Genomic DNA, 18214 nt, shown 5'->3' with positions numbered 1-18214 from the left:
CATGGCTGGAGCTGTTGATGATCACTAAGCATTTAGAAACCGTTGTAGAGACGCAAGCTAATCACCACTGCCGGCTAAGTGAAAGGGATATTTCCGGAAGTTTGTCTGAGCTCCGGGAGGAGTGTGACGAGCGTGAGAGCGAAGGTGTGCAAGGTGAGGAGACCAGGAGGCTTGTGTACCACCATTCTTGTCAGGGAACCGCCGGCAACCGTAGAGGCTGCCCCGCCTCCTCCCGAGCCTTCCCTGGCCGGCCCCGAGCCTTCCCTGGCCGGCCCCTGAACCTCCCCTGACTCCAGCCCCCGGCTGCTCCCTCAGTTGTGCTCACGACTCTGTGCTGAGTGGACTACTAAGCTCATCCTTCCAACCCGACCGCCCCGACAACCCGCTTGCATCCCGTGTTCCACTGCGTCCCACCAAGTTAGGTGTGGCCACCACAGTTATGTGAGTATTCCCTAGTGCAGTGTGTTCCCTCTACAGTGTCCTCTCTTCACAGGAAAAGTACTGGCAACTTAGAAGTTTTATCATAAATAATTAGAAAGGGAGGCTAATATTTGTAAGGTAAATACTTACAGCATATAATCATGACTGGGTCCAAAATTGATCGCGAACCAGGACTTACACACAAGCGTCTTACAGTATTAACCAAGACCTAAACGCAAGCGTCTGACATAAACCAGGACCTGGACACCACCATTTCACATGAACCAGGACCTGGACACCACCAATTAACATGAACCAGGACCTGAACACCACCGTCTCAGTGTGAACCAGGACCTGGACACCACCGTCTCACATGAACCAGGACCAGGACTGAACCACCTCAGAACCGTGCGTCAGAATCTGAGGATGGAAAGACAAGAACCACAAATTACTAGCACAGAAGAGAACAAGGTAAACAAGACTTACGCGGCGAGAGGAAAGAGAAATACCAGAACAAGACATAACCGGCCCAGACATGTGTGTGTGCGCCTCTGTACAAGTACACTTCTACCTGTGTGATAAACGGTTTAGAAAACTGACAAGCTGACGAATGAGACACCTGTCCAATATTTGGGAATCTTTATTGCGGAAACGTTTCGCCATACAGTGGCATCATCAGTCCTATACAAAGATTAATGGTATAAACCTTGGTAACAAATACCGACAAGTTGGTTTAGAAAGACACGTAAGCAAACACTATGACGTATTTATTAGAAAACGTTTCGGTCCTGAGACCTTGATCACTTCTTACATACAGAGGTTGAGAGACAATATATATATAGGCGGAGAGTGAGGTATTAATGACGCATGGTGACCTGAAGAATGCCATGTTGGGATGAGGACGGGTAGACGATGAGATCATGTGACTCCTGTGTTGTTGGGTTGGTGGTGCTTAGCTTGCTTGAGTATCATGTATGCTAATGTTTTAGAAATTTTGTGGTTTCCAGCGTTACATTCTATTGTGTCGGTGATGGCGATTAGCGAGGCTTCTAGATACCGTCGGCGTCTGAGGTCTAGTTCGGTGAGAACGAGTTGTGCCTCATCCCAGTTCATCAAATGCCCCGTGGAGTCTCTGTGGAGGACACAGGCGAACCTTAAATCGTCTGTTACAGGCACTTCGATGCTCGTTCAGGCGGACCGCAAGATCTCTCCCCGGGACAGAATCCATAGGGGATAGTGTAGACGCCTACTGTGGAAGTTAGAGTTGTGGGGCTGCGTTTCGTAGTGAGGTCTTTGATAGATGATGTGCTTATGGTGGAAACGTTGATGTTACTCTTAGCAAGTGCCCGGCGAGTATTCGTTGTAACATTGGAGCACTTTGAACTGATTCGAGGGCTGTTCCATCTACTTGGAGGCTATTCCGGGGATCAACGCCCCCGCGGCCCGGTCCACGACCAGGCCTCCCGGTGGATCAGGGCCTGATCAACCAGGCTGTTACTGCTGGCCGCACGTAGTCCAACGTACGAGCCACAGCCCGGCTGATCCGGCACTGACTTCAGGTATCTGTCCAGCTCCCTCTTGAAGGCAGCCAGGGGCCTATTGGTAATTCCCCTAATGCTTGGTGGGAGGCTGTTGAACAGTCTTAGGCCCCGGACACTTATGGTGTTTTCTCTCAGTGTACCAATGGCGCCCCTACTTTTAATTGGGGGTATTTTGCATCGCCTGCCCAGTCTTTTACTTTCGTAGGGAGTGATTTCTGTGTGCAGACTCGGGACCATTCCTTCTAGGATTTTCCAAGTGTAGATTATGATATATCTCTCTCTCCTGCGTTCCAACGAGTACAAGTCAAGTGTTTCCAAGCGTTCCCAGTAGTTTAGGTGCTTGATAGAGCTTATACGTGCAGTAAAGGTTCTCTGTACACTCTCTAGATCTGCAATTTCACCTGCTTTGAAAGAAGATGTTAATGTACAGCTGTATTCCAGCCTAGAGAGAACAAGTGATTTGAAAAGGATCATCATTGGCTTGGCATCTCTCGTTTTGAACGTTCTTATTATCCATCCTATCATTTTCTCTGCACTTGTGATCGTGGCACTGTTGCGATTTTTGAAAGTGAGATCCTCAGACATTACTACTCCCAGGTCCCTTACATTATTTTTCCGCTCTATTGTATGGCCAGTTTGTAGTATACTCTGTTCTAGTTATTATCTCCTCCAGTTTTCCATAACGGAGTAGTTGGAATGTGTCCTCATTGAACATCATATTGTTTTCCGTTGCCCACTGGAAAACTTGGTTTATATCTTCTTAGAGGTTAACTGTGTCCTCAACAGATGACAGCCTCATGCAGATCCTAGTATCATCTACAAATGATGATACGGTGCTGTGGATTACATCTCTGTCTATGTCTGATATGAGGATGAGGAACAGGATGGGGGAGAGTACTGGGCGGATTCTGTCCCAAGATATATGTAGGCGAAACAAGCAGAGACCTTGCGGTCCGCCAGAACAAGCATCGAAGTGCCTGTAACAGAGACGATTTAAGTACGCCTGTGTCCTCCACAGAGACTCCAAGGGGCGTAGATAAATGGTTCAGAGAACCGACAAGTTGATAGACTAGACACATATCTTTATTGAGAAAACGTTTCGCCACACAGTGGCTTCATAAGTCCATACAAAGGAGAACGGGGAAGAACAGGAGGAGTTTGAGGTAATCAGTCCCTCAGCCTTGAGTCGATGTGGTCAATCCATCAATCTTGAAAAGAATACAGCTCGTTCTCACTGAACCAAACCTCAGACGCCAACGGTGTCTAGAAGCCTCGCTAATCGCCATCACCGACACAATAGAATGTAACGCTGGAAACCACAAAATTTCTAAAACATTAGCATACATAATACTCAAGCAGGCTAAGCACCACCAACCCAACAACACAGGAGTCACATGATCTCATCGTCTACCCGTCCTCATCCCAACATGGTATTCTTCAGGTCACTATGCGTCATTAATACCTCACTCTCCACCTATATACATTGTCTTTCAACCTCTGTATGTTAGAAGTGATCAAGGTCCCAGGACCGAAACGTTTTCTAATAAACATGTCATAGTGTTTGCTTAGGTATCTTTCTAAACCACAATGAGTGATGTACTGAACACATCGATTCCAGACTGAGGGTGTTAGGTAAGACACATATGCAACAGTTAGGTATCTTTATTATGAAACGTTTCGCCTACACAGTAGGCTTCTTCAGTCAAGTACAGAAAAGTTGATAGAAGCAGAAGATACTTGAAGACGATGTAATCAGTCCATCACCCTTAAAGTTTTGAGGTGGTCAGTCCCTCAGTCTGGAGAAGAGCATTGTTCCATAGTGTGAAACAATATGGAGAAGAAGTGACAGGATGGAGCTTTTATATAGCGCCAAGAGGTGAGACGTAGGCCACTAGGAGAGGTAAGAACTCAGATGTTGAAAGGTCAGGTCCCTCTCAAATCCAGCCCCTCTCACTAGTGGAAGTTGTCGAAGTTGATTGCAGGTCTGTACCAAGATACCCTTGTGTTGCAGTGTCTGACAGATTGAACATTAAAATGGTATAAAATACCGACAGGTTGTTAGGTAAGACACATATGCAACAGTTAGGTATCTTTATTATGAAACGTTTCGCCTACACAGTAGGCTTCTTCAGTCAAGTACAGAAAAGTTGATAGAAGCAGAAGATACTTGAAGACGATGTAATCAGTCCATCACCCTTAAAGTTTTGAGGTGGTCAGTCCCTCAGTCTGGAGAAGAGCATTGTTCCATAGTGTGAAACAATATGGAGAAGAAGTGACAGGATGGAGCTTTTATATAGCGCCAAGAGGTGAGACGTAGGCCACTAGGAGAGGTAAGAACTCAGATGTTGAAAGGTCAGGTCCCTCTCAAATCCAGCCCCTCTCACTAGTGGAAGTTGTCGAAGTTGATTGCAGGTCTGTACCAAGATACCCTTGTGTTGCAGTGTCTGACAGATTGAACATTAAAATGGTATAAAATACCGACAGGTTGTTAGGTAAGACACATATGCAACAGTTAGGTATCTTTATTATGAAACGTTTCGCCTACACAGTAGGCTTCTTCAGTCAAGGGTGATGGACTGATTACATCGTCTTCAAGTATCTTCTGCTTCTATCAACTTTTCTGTACTTGACTGAAGAAGCCTACTGTGTAGGCGAAACGTTTCATAATAAAGATACCTAACTGTTGCATATGTGTCTTACCTAACAACCTGTCGGTATTTTATACCATTTTAATGTTCAATCTGTCAGACACTGCAACACAAGGGTATCTTGGTACAGACCTGCAATCAACTTCGACAACTTCCACTAGTGAGAGGGGCTGGATTTGAGAGGGACCTGACCTTTCAACATCTGAGTTCTTACCTCTCCTAGTGGCCTACGTCTCACCTCTTGGCGCTATATAAAAGCTCCATCCTGTCACTTCTTCTCCATATTGTTTCACACTATGGAACAATGCTCTTCTCCAGACTGAGGGACTGACCACCTCAAAACTTTAAGGGTGATGGACTGATTACATCGTCTTCAAGTATCTTCTGCTTCTATCAACTTTTCTGTACTTGACTGAAGAAGCCTACTGTGTAGGCGAAACGTTTCATAATAAAGATACCTAACTGTTGCATATGTATCTTACCTAACAACCTGTCGGTATTTTATACCATTTTAATGTTCAATCTGTCAGACACTGCAACACAAGGGTATCTTGGTACAGACCTGCAATCAACTTCGACAACTTCCACTAGTGAGAGGGGCTGGATTTGAGAGGGACCTGACCTTTCAACATCTGAGTTCTTACCTCTCCTAGTGGCCTACGTCTCACCTCTTGGCGCTATATAAAAGCTCCATCCTGTCACTTCTTCTCCATATTGTTTCACACTATGGAACAATGCTCTTCTCCAGACTGAGGGACTGACCACCTCAAAACTTTAAGGGTGATGGACTGATTACATCGTCTTCAAGTATCTTCTGCTTCTATCAACTTTTCTGTACTTGACTGAAGAAGCCTACTGTGTAGGCGAAACGTTTCATAATAAAGATACCTAACTGTTGCATATGTGTCTTACCTAACAACCTGTCGGTATTTTATACCATTTTAATGTTCAATCTGTCAGACACTGCAACACAAGGGTATCTTGGTACAGACCTGCAATCAACTTCGACAACTTCCACTAGTGAGAGGGGCTGGATTTGAGAGGGACCTGACCTTTCAACATCTGAGTTCTTACCTCTCCTAGTGGCCTACGTCTCACCTCTTGGCGCTATATAAAAGCTCCATCCTGTCACTTCTTCTCCATATTGTTTCACACTATGGAACAATGCTCTTCTCCAGACTGAGGGACTGACCACCTCAAAACTTTAAGGGTGATGGACTGATTACATCGTCTTCAAGTATCTTCTGCTTCTATCAACTTTTCTGTACTTGACTGAAGAAGCCTACTGTGTAGGTGAAACGTTTCATAATAAAGGTACCTAACTGTTGCATATGTGTCTTACCTAACAACCTGTCGGTATTTTATACCATTTTAATGTCCAGACTGAGGGACTGATTACGTCATCTGCCTCTGCAGTCTTCTGTGCTATTGGGTAAAGGGACACGAATGCAACTAATGTGACATTTTACTGAGGCAACATTACGCTCTCCAAAGCCGTAACGACTTGACAAAGCTGCTGGAGAGCGAAACGTTGCCACAATAAAATGTCACATTAACTGTACTTGTGGACTTTTACCTAACATACTGTCGGTAATTCTACCAACATTATTATTTCTGTATTGTACTGATAAATCCACAGGTTGGTGAAACGTCTACAGAATAACGATACCCAGATGTTGCAGAGGTGTCTAATTTATCAATATTGCATACCACCGAAACACAGGTTCCCATCAAATATTTCCCGCAGGTAGAATAAGGCAGAGGTGCCTGTGGACGCATTTGTTTTCTGCGCACAAATCGCAGAACAGACGAGGCACAGGAACACCGAAGTATCATAAAAGTGTAATGATACGGAGAAGCCGTGAAGATACTGTACTTGAGGGGTGAAAAGGGAGAGAAAGGCGCAGCTGGCTGATGCGTGTTGAACACCTGTGGCACGCGGAGATTTGTCAGGCGGCAAACTTTTGACTCCGAGGTAAAGACTCAAGCCGCAGCCGCACACGAGCAAGGCTCAAGGTGTGGCTGCGGCTGCCAGCATCTCCCCTCCCCACTCCCCCAGTGGTGCAGCTGCGGCTACATGTAGCTCCCCCCCCCCAACTCTCCCCAAGCATGCGGCTGCTTACTGTCTCCCCCCGACCCACTATCTTCATCACCCACACTTTGTCCAGGTGGGCGAAGTATATTACTTGACTTATCCTTATCTTAACCCTTTGTGGACGGCAGTGTCTGGCAAGGCTTGTGCCTTCACTGCTGCTGGTACCTTCACTGTTGCTGGTGTCTTAACTGTTGCTGGTACCTTCACTGCTGCTGGTACCTTCACTGTTGCTGGTGTCTTAACTGTTGTTGGTGCCTTCCCTGTTGCTGGTGTCTTCACTGTTGCTGGTGCCTTCACTGTTGATGGTGTCTTCACTGCTCCTTGTGTCTTCACTGTTGCTGGTGTCTTCACTGTTGTTGGTGTCTTCACTGTTGATGGTGTCTTCACTGTTGATGATGTCTTCACTGCTCCTGGTGTCTTCACTGTTGCTGGTGTTTTCACTGTTGCTGGTGTCTTCACTGTTGCTGGTGCCTTCACTGTTGATGGTGTCTTCACTGTTGATGGTGCCTTCACTGTTGATGGTGTCTTCACTGCTGCTGGTGTCTTCACTGTTGATGGTGTCTTCACTGCTGCTGGTACCTTCACTGTTGCTGGTGTCTTCACTGCTGCTGGTGTCTTCACTGTTGATGGTGTCTTCACTGTTGCTGGTGTCTTCACTGCTGCTGGTACCTTCACTGTTGCTGGTGTTTTCACTGCTGCTGGTGTCTTCACTGCTGCTGGTACCTTCACTGTTGCTGGTGTATTCACTGTTGCTGGTGCCTTCACTGTTGCTGGTGTCTTCACTGCTGCTGGTACCTTCACTGTTGCTGGTGTCTTCACTGTTGCTGGTGTCTTCACTGCTGCTGGTACCTTCACTGTTGCTGGTGTCTTCACTGTTGTTGGTGCCTTCACTGCTGCTGGTACCTTCACTGCTGCTGATACCTTCAATGTTGCTGGTGTCATCACTGTTGCTAGTGCCTTCACTGTTGCTGGTGTCTTCACTGCTGCTGGTACCTTCACTGTTGCTGGTGCCTTCACTGTTGCTGGTGCCTTCACTGTTGCTGGTGCCTTCACTGTTGATGGTGTGTTCACTGCTGCTGATGTCTTCACTGTTGATGGTGTCGTCACTGTTGATGGTGCCTTCGCTGTTGCTGGTGTCTTTACTGTTGATGGTGACTTCACTGTTGCTGGTGTCTTCACTGTTGATGGTGTCTTCACTGCTCCTGGTGTCTTCACTGTTGCTGGTGTCTTCACTGTTGTTGGTGTCTTCACTGTTGATGGTGTCTTCACTGTTGATGATGTCTTCACTGCTCCTGGTGTCTTCACTGTTGCTGGTGTTTTCACTGTTGCTGGTGTCTTCACTGTTGATAGTGTCTTCACTGCTCCTGGTATCTTCACTGCTGCTGGTACCTTCACTGTTGCTGGTGTCTTCACTGTTGCTGGTGTCTTCACTGTTGATGGTGTCTTCACTGCTCCTGGTATCTTCACTGTTGCTGGTGTCTTCACTGTTGATGGTGTCTTCACTGTTGCTGGTTTCTTCACTGTTGATTGTGACTTCACTGCTGCTGGTGTCTTCACTGTTGATGGTGTCTTCACTGCTCCTGGTGTCTTCACTGTTGATTGTGACTTCACTGCTGCTGGTGCCTTCACTGCTGTCTGTACCATCACTGCTGCAGTCACTGCAGCTGAGTAAATATTCATGACTCGCTAAAGCGCGTGGGTCATTCAACGCACGGAGAGTGCAGGCTCGAGCCTCCGTCTTGTAATCCCAAGACAGATAACGCTATCCGATGTCGCTTGCCCGTCCGCTGAAACTATCGTGGTCAGGATGGGGAAGGGGGGGGGTTGAGCGTTAAGCCCGTAAGGGCCATACACCGCATGGGCAATGGATTGTAATCAAGTTCGATGCGAGGAACGGGAGGACAGGTCCCAAAAGTACATTTCTCAACTATCTAAATGCATCAGTGGCCAGCGGGCCGCCGTCAGCAACAGCCTGGGTGGTCAGACAAGGGCCGGTTGAGTGGGAAAACTCTGGAAACCCTTCAAAGGTATATCTAAGGTACATAACATAAAGGAGCACTGCACCAGGCCTACTGGTCCATGCAAGGCAGGTCCAAGTCACATTGAACATCCAAGTCACATACTGGCCTAAGCTAGTCAGGTTTAAGTCACAGCCACTTAAGGAGCAATGCAGCAGACCTACTAGCCCAATCTAGTCAGGTCCAACTCACACCCACCCAGTTTTAACTGAGCACATAAGACAACAAGAGGCAACCGTGTAGGCACAGTAGTGAAGCAACTCTGCCACACTTTCCTAAATCACTTTCCATATTTCTAACTCGAGAGAGTTAAGACGTATGGGCGAAAGTCTCTATGTACTGGCTGACACTTGTCACTGTACTGGCAGACACTTGTCATTGTACTGGCAGGCACCTGTCACTTGACACTGTACTGGCAGACACTTGTCACTGTACTGGTAGGCACCTGCCACTTGACACTGTACTGGCAGACACCTGTCACTGCTGACAACCGTGCAATGGCAGTTAGCCGTCGCTACAGACAACATCCGTGTACTGGCAGACACAAGAACACAGTAATACAAAAACACCGCAGTAGGTCTACCGGCCCCATGCTAGGCAGGTCTCACACGCACATGGCCGTATGCAGTTGGCTCCACAGAAGACGAGATGAATTAGGGCGCCGACACAGACGTGGAAACAGCGTCGTAAGAGAAGCGATGATCGGTAGATGACTTGTCCAGTCTGTGTACAATGGTAGTCCACTCTTTTTAGTTCAGGGTCTGAGAGAAAACATGAAGGGGGAATTCTTCAATGATGATTATATCTGACGAAGAATATATAGACAACAATGATAAGCATAGTCCAATGACAGTGTGATTTAACCTTGATCTCTCTCTCTCTCTGTCTACCTTGTCTCACTACAAATATATCCACGCATTTATCTGCAAAATCAAATAAAAATTTTATATTGTAAGTAATAACATGAAATATAACGGTATACTTAATACAGATCTTTTCTGAAGAGGATTATTACTGTTATTATCAAAACTAAGCACTAACCACCATGGTCATACAGTGCTGGTGAAAAGGCTCAATCTACTGTGTACTATCAGGCAGTGGAAATAAATGGTATAAAACACGGACACAATGGACAAGTAAACACATAAGCAGTATAATGTGATCCTTTACTGACAACGTTTCGCCCACATAGTGGGCTTTATCAAGTCACAAACAGATCTGTATCACATATACAGCACGTTAAACCAGCAGACTGCAGCCGCTGCCTCGGGAGAACCCTGCGTTCACATAATTATTCGCTATTGATTATTTAATGAATATAATCCTGAAGCCGAGTATTCTTAGGGCAGGATTATTAACCCGAAAGAGAGTGTGTTGGTTTACCATACTATTCTGTAAATGTGTGTGTGTGTACTCACCTAGTTGTGGTTACGGGGGTCGATTCACAGTTCCTGGCTCCGCCTATTCACCTGGCCGCTACCCGGTCACTCTTCTCGCTCCGTGAGCTTTATCATACCTCTTCTTAAAGCTATGTATGGATCCTGCCTCCACTACACTACCCAGGCTATTCCACTTCCTGACAACTCTGTGACTGAAGAAATACTTCCTAACATCCCTGTGGTTCATCTTGGTCTTCAGCTTCCAACTGTGACCCCTTGTTGCTGTGTCTCATCTCTGGAACATCCTGTCTCTGTCCACCTTGTCTACACCTCTCAGTATTTTATATGTCGTTATCATATCCCCCCTAACTCTCCTGTCCTCCAGTGTCGTCAGGTTGATTTCCCTTAACCTCTCCTCGTAGGACATACCTCTTAGCTCCGGGACTAGTCTTGTTGAAAACCTCTGCACTTTCTCTGGTTTCCTTACATGCTTGGCTAGGTGTGGGTTCCAAACTGGTGCTGCATACTCCAATATGGGCCTAACGTACACAGTGTACAGGGTCCTGAATAACTCCTTATTTAGATGTCGGAATGCTGTTGTTAGGTTTGCCAGGCGCCCGTATGCTGCAGCTGTTATTTAGTTGATGTGCGCCTCAGATGTTCCCGGTGTTATACTCACCCCAAGATCCTTATTGTAAAGTAAAAGTACACAAGTGCAACTAATGTGACATTTATTGTGGCAACGTTTCGCTCTCCAGGATAAAGCTCCTGGAGAGCGAAACGTTGCCACAATAAATGTCACATTAGTTGCACTTGTGTCCTTTTACTTTACATATTGTCGGTAATTCTACCAACTTTATTACAATATCCTTATTCTTGAGTGAGGTTTGTAGGCTGTGGCCTCCTAGACTGTACTCCGTCTGTGGTCTTCTTTGCCCTTCCCCAATTTTCATGACTTTGCACTTGGTGGGGTTGAACTCCAGGAGTCAGTTTCTGAACCAGGCCTGCAGTTTGTCCAGATCCCTTTGTAGTTCTGCCTGGTCTTCGTCCGATTGAATTCGTCTCATCTTCACAACATCTGCAAACAGGGACACTTCGGAGTCTATTCCTTCCGTCATGTCGTTCGCAAATACCTGAAATAGCACCGGTCCTAGGACTGCTCCCTATGGCACCCCGCTCGTTACCGGCGCCCACTCTGACACCTCGCCACGTACCATGACTCACTGTTGTCTTCCTGACAGGTATTCCCTGATCCACTGTAGTGCCTTCCCTGTTATCCCTGCTTGGTCCTCCAGCTTCCGCACTAATCTCTTGTGTGGAAGTGTGTCAAACGCCTTCTTACAGTCCAAGAAAATGCAATCTACCCACCCGTCACTCTCGTGTGTGTGTGATCATCCGTTAATAACCATTCATCAATCCTAAATCACATTCATCAACCCTAAATCACACTGTGTGTCTTACCTTCTCAGTGTTAATAACCATTTGTTGCCACAGAAAAAGAGAGCTTTCACATCCCCATCAGATGCCATGACCAATAAACAACAAAATTTCTCCTTGCATACTTACTAAAAACATAGTGGATCAACATTATATACAGAAATTAACTCATCTACCAATCATCGCCTCTGTTACTCCCGAACTGTATGAATACCTTATTCATTCATAAATAGTATTCAGTACGTCAAGATGAAGAATTAGACACACGTGCGACATCTGGGTATCTTTGTAGACGTTTCGCCCTCCAGTGGCTTTATCAATATAAAGGAAATAATGCGAGATTTTAGAACTATATACAAAAGATGAGGTAATTAGTCTCTCAATTTTTGAGATGGTGATCAGCACTGATGCTCTTGCATACAGTTCTACTGTCTTCACATTATGTACTGATAAAGCCACTGGATAGCGAAACGTCTAAAAATAAAGATACCCAGATGTTGCACATGTGTCTAATTCTTCGTCTTGTCGGTAGTGTCTATCATCAAGTACAACAAGAGTTTACAACGTCGGGGAGTTACCACGTCTTCGTCTAATTTGTCGTGGAGTACTGTGTCTACCTCATGTACGAAGTACCGACAAGATGAGATTAAACACATGTGCAACAGTATCTTTATTGCAGAACGTCGGGACAGACATAGTCGTGGAGATTCTCCACACTATGGTGCTCTTCTACTCCTAGGTTGAGACTGACATCCTAATTTGTCTCATCTTCCGTGGAGTCAACTGTGTCTTCAACCTCGTTTTAAATCTAATGTTATGGTTTTAATGACGCTACTTACAAGTTTGTTTCATCTATCTACAGCTCGGTTATTAAACCAGTGATTCCCTATATCCTTTCTAAATCAAAAAGTGTTCATTTTGAAGCCATTGCTGCGAATCCTGTCTTGGTTGGATATTATCAACACGGTATTCACATTCCCTCTAATTCTACGCCTCTCCAGTGTAAATTAGCGCCTACAGCCTATCTTCGTAAGAAAGATTTCTGATACAAGGAATTAACTTTGTCATCTTTCTCTGTGTGTTTACAAGCGTATTTATGTCTATTTTGTAATATGGAGACCAGAACTGAGCAACATAATGTAAATGAAGCCTTACCATGGATAAATTCTCAATATGAAGCCAAGAATTGCATTAGCCATATTGTGGACACTTATGACTGTTTGGCTTTAAATTACTGTTAACCATAACACTTAAATCTTTCGCATTCGGTTTGATTGAGATCTACATTATTTAGTTTATAGATGATATAGTTATTTTCTTTTTCCCAGGAACATTAATCTGCGTTTGCCATATCTCCTATCATAATATTAACCTATTTAGGCTCATTCTACAGCTCTCTTGTGTGTTTAGAATTTATCTGAAGACCTATTTAGCGTCATCGGCAAACTTACATTGCTATTTATTCCCTCATATGTGTCATTTAAGTACACTGTGAACAGCAAGGGGATGAATACTGACCCTTGTGGAACACCACTGGGAACGGGCCTTCTGAGGAGCCTGACCTATGGCCGGCCTCCCGGAGTAGAAAAACTCTCGAAGCTCATCAAAGGTAAAACCTAGCTAATGGTTCGCTAAATTCTTCCTTAAACACGTCCCTTTAGATCTAAGACCTTGAAAACATCTCGTCAGGGCCGGTGACTTGATTTATATCTATTTGTGATGAATGGTTTCAAAAACCGACAAGTTGAAGATTGAGACACTTATGCAGCATATGGGAATCTTTATTCAGGAAACGTTTCGCCACACAGTGGCTTCATCAGTCCAATACAAAGAGGAAGGCGTAAGGAGAGGAGGATAATGAGGTAATCAGTCCCTCAACCTGGAGTCGATGTGTTCAGTCCATCAATCTTGTAGAATGTACAGTATAGGGCCGTATATAAGCCACGTCTACGGCCGTATGCTGTACATTCTACAAGATTGATGGACTGAACACATCGACTCCAGGTTGAGGGACTGATTACCTCATACTCCTCCTCTCCTTACGCCTTCCTCTTTGTATTGGACTGATGAAGCCACTGTGTGGCGAAACGTTTCCTGAATAAAGATTCCCATATGCTGCATAAGTGTCTCAATCTTCATATCTATTTATCTAAGGACCATATCACTAGCGACTTTAATCTTATATAATATCTTCTCGTCCTGACCTGTGTATATTTTTATTTGTGGGATTTTATTTTTTATCTTGCGTAAAAACAAAGTTAAATTGAAAATAGTATAAAATACCTACAGAGTTCGTGAGTAAGACATATACGTGTGCAACACTTGCGTATCATTATTGTTGAAATGTTTCACCTTCAAACATTATGCAGTGACTACAGCATCATCGTTCACTACTACACCTGCTGCCTCTGTATCTGAAGAAGCCTACTGTGTGAGCGAAACGTTTCAACAATAAAGATACCCAGCTGCTGTACACGCGTCTTACTCGTCAACAGCAGAGAGGAAACAAGTGTTAATAACGCTACACATTTCTTTGACTCACGAAATAACACGACTGCACACGAATCGTATTTTTTTTTCTTTTACACTGGGTTTTACAAGGTTAGGTTACTCTTTATTAATAAGCTAAGAGCTGTTACCTACATCAGCTCCTTTGAAAGCCTTTTTATTGTAAGACATACAAATAGGGAACAGGATGAAGTTGGAGCCATCTGTGGTCCAGCGATTTCATTTGTCACTGCGAGTTAACCTTGTTCCTATAAATCTAAAAGGAACGACTCTCTGTTAGTCTTTGAGTTCCTCGCAAACTGAGGTTCATAATCTGTTTTTAACCTTCTGTATTCCGTTTTTTTTTTTTTACATCTGTTATAACGTGTACATCTTGGTCAATGTTATGATCCTCTCGTCTACTGAATCGCCAGTACAAGTGTCTCTTCTCACCCAAGAGTTGTTTTATGTGTGTGTGTGTGTGTGTGTTGAAGAGTGTTAGTAGACACATGTCACTGCTGACATCTGTGTGTGTTGTCAGACACACATCACTGCTGACATCTGTGTGTGTGTTGGCACACACCAGTCACTGCTGACATCTCTGTGTGTTGTCAGACACACATCACTGCTGACATCTGTGTGTGTGTTGGCACACACCAGTCACTGCTGACATCTGTGTGCTGGCACACACTAGTCACTGCTGACGTCCGTGTGCTGGCACACACCAGTCACTGCTGACATCAGTGCACTGGCAGACTGGCATCACTGCTAACATCAGTGTACTGGCAGACAGGCATCACTGCTAACATCAGTGTACTGGCAGACTGGCATCACTGCTAACATCAGTGTACTGGCAGACTGGCATCACTGCTAACATCAGTGTACTGGCAGACTGGCATCACTGCTAACATCAGTGTACTGGCAGACTGGCATCACTGCTAACATCAGTGTACTGGCAGACTGGCATCACTGCTAACATCAGTGTACTGGCAGACAGGCGTCACTGCTGAGGTGTGTACTGGCAGACAGGCGTCACTGTTGACGTGCGTACTGGCAGACAGGCGTCACTGCTGACACGTGTGTACTGGCAGACAGGCGTCACTGCTGGGCCGCCGCCATCTTGGTTAACAAGGCTAGTTACCCGCACTAACAATAACATGTAACTACCACCGTCTGCAACTCCTCACAACAACTTAACATTTATTAACGCGTAAGACAATTATTCAACAGGAGAGAATTAACAGCTAGTGGGTACACAACTTTACTGCCTCGCTCCCACACACTGCCTCGCTCCCACACACTGCCTCGCTCCCACACTGCCTCGCTCCCACACTGCCTCGCTCCCACACACTGCCTCGCTCCCACACACTGCCTCTCTCCTACACTGCCTCGCTCCCACACACTGCCTCGCTCCTACACTGCCTCGCTCCCACGCACAGCCTCGCTCCTACACTGTCTCGCTCCCACACACTGCCTCGCTCCCACACTGCCTCGCTCCCACACACTGCCTCTCTCCTACACTGCCTCGCTCCCACACACTGCCTCGCTCCCACACTGCCTCGCTCCCACACACTGCCTCGCTCCCACACTACCTCGCTCCCACACTGCCTCGCTCCCACACACTGCCTCGCTCCCACACTGCCTCGCTCCCACACACTGCCTCGCTCCCACACACTGCCTCGCTCCCACACTGCCTCGCTCCCACACTGCCTCGCTCCCACGCACAGCCTCTCTCCTACACTGCCTCGCTCCCACACACTGCCTCGCTCCCACACTGCCTCGCTCCCACGCACAGCCTCTCTCCTACACTGCCTCGCTCCCACACACTGTCTCGATCCCACACTGCCTCGCTCCCACGCACAGCCTCTCTCCTACACTGCCTCTCTCCTACACTGCCTCGCTCCCACGCACAGCCTCTCTCCTACACTGCCTCGCTCCCACACTGTCTCGCTCCCACACACTGCCTCTCTCCTACACTGCCTCGCTCCCACACACTGCCTCTCTCCTACACTGCCTCGCTCCCACACACTGCCTCGCTCCCACACTGCCTCGCTCCCACACACTGCCTCTCTCCTACACTGCCTCGCTCCCACACACTGCCTCTCTCCTACACTGCCTCGCTCCCACACTGCCTCGCTCCCACACACTGCCTCGCTCCCACACACTGCCTCTCTCCTACACTGCCTCGCTCCCACACACTGCCTCGCTCCTACACTGCCTCGCTCCCACGCACAGCCTCTCTCCTACACTGCCTCGCTCCCACACACTGCCTCGCTCCCACACTGCCTCGCTCCCACACACTGCCTCTCTCCGACACTGCCTCGCTCCCACACACTGCCTCGCTCCCACACTGCCTCGCTCCCACACACTGCCTCGCTCCCACACTACCTCGCTCCCACACTGCCTCGCTCCCACACACTGCCTCGCTCCCACACTGCCTCGCTCCCACACACTGCCTCGCTCCCACACACTGCCTCGCTCCCACACTGCCTCGCTCCCACACTGCCTCGCTCCCACGCACAGCCTCTCTCCTACACTGCCTCGCTCCCACACACTGCCTCGCTCCCACACTGCCTCGCTCCCACGCACAGCCTCTCTCCTACACTGCCTCGCTCCCACACACTGTCTCGATCCTACACTGCCTCGCTCCCACGCACAGCCTCTCTCCTACACTGCCTCGCTCCCACACACTGCCTCGCTCCTACACTGCCTCGCTCCCACGCACAGCCTCTCTCCTACACTGCCTCGCTCCCACACTGTCTCGCTCACACACACTGCCTCTCTCCTACACTGCCTCGCTCCCACACACTGCCTCTCTCCTACACTGCCTCGCTCCCACACACTGCCTCGCTCCCACACTGCCTCGCTCCCACACACTGCCTCTCTCCTACACTGCCTCGCTCCCACACACTGCCTCTCTCCTACACTGCCTCGCTCCCACACACTGCCTCTCTCCTACACTGCCTCGCTCCCACACACTGCCTCGCTCCCACACACTGCCTCGCTCCCACACACTGCCTCTCTCCTACACTGCCTCGCTCCCACACACTGCCTCTCTCCTACACTGCCTCTCTCCTACACTGCCTCGCTCCCACACACTGCCTCTCTCCTACACTGCCTCGCTCCCACACAGCCTCTCTCCTACACTGCCTCGTTCCCACACACTGCCTCGCTCCCACACTGCCTCGCTCCCACACACTGCCTCACTCCCACACACTCCCTCGCTCCTACACTGCCTTGCTCCCACACACTGCCTCTCTCCTACACTGCCTCGCTCCCACACACTGCCTCTCTCCTACACTGCCTCGCTCCCACACACTGCCTCGCTCCCACACACTGCCTCGCTCCCACACTGCCTCGCTCCCACACACTGCCTCTCTCCTACACTGCCTCGCTCCCACACACTGCCTCGCTCCCACACTGCCTCGCTCCCACACACTGCCTCGCTCCCACACACTGCCTCTCTCCTACACTGCCTCGCTCCCACACACTGCCTCGCTCCCACACTGCCTCGCTCCCACACACTGCCTCGCTCCCACACACTGCCTCTCTCCTACACTGCCTCGCTTCCACACACTGCCTCGCTCCCACACTGCCTCGCTCCCACACACTGCCTCTCTCCTACACTGCCTCGCTCCCACACACTGCCTCTATCCTACACTGCCTCGCTCCCACACTGCCTCGCTCCCACACACTGCCTCTCTCCTACACTGCCTCGCTCCCACACACTGCCTCTCTCCTACACTGCCTCGCTCCCACACACTGCCTCTCTCCTACACTGCCTCGCTCCCACACACTGCCTCTCTCCTACACACTGCCTCGCTCCCACGCACAGCCTCTCCTACATTGCCTCGCTCCCACACACTGCCTCGCTCCCACACTGCCTCGCTCCTACACTGCCTCGCTCCCACACACTGCCTCTCTCCTACACTGCCTCGCTCCCACACACTGCCTCGCTCCCACACTGCCTCGCTCCCACGCACAGCCTCTCTCCTACACTGCCTCGCTCCCACACACTGTCTCGATCCCACACTGCCTCGCTCCCACGCACAGCCTCTCTCCTACACTGCCTCGCTCCTACACTGCCTCGCTCCCACGCACAGCCTCTCTCCTACACTGCCTCGCTCCCACACTGTCTCGCTCCCACACACTGCCTCTCTCCTACACTGCCTCGCTCCCACACACTGCC

General features: G+C 48.2%; 1 protein-coding gene across 1 annotated transcript in view; it reads left to right on the top strand.

Moving 5' to 3' along the window:
- The first annotated feature begins 293 nt into the window (after positions 1-293).
- The window catches only part of LOC128692938 (uncharacterized), a 114326-nt gene continuing 96405 nt past the window's right edge, over positions 294-18214 (top strand). Inside the window, exon 1 of the mRNA XM_070091991.1 lies at positions 294-441. Coding sequence (XP_069948092.1) covers positions 440-441 — 2 coding nt within the window. The 5' untranslated portion in view covers positions 294-439. The remainder of the gene's footprint in view (positions 442-18214) is intronic.

This window comes from Cherax quadricarinatus, chromosome 38 (assembly GCF_038502225.1).
Source record: "Cherax quadricarinatus isolate ZL_2023a chromosome 38, ASM3850222v1, whole genome shotgun sequence".
NCBI lineage: Eukaryota > Metazoa > Arthropoda > Malacostraca > Decapoda > Parastacidae > Cherax > Cherax quadricarinatus.
Note: the sequence above shows the minus strand (reverse complement) of the source record. Positions and strands in the feature narration are given on the sequence as shown.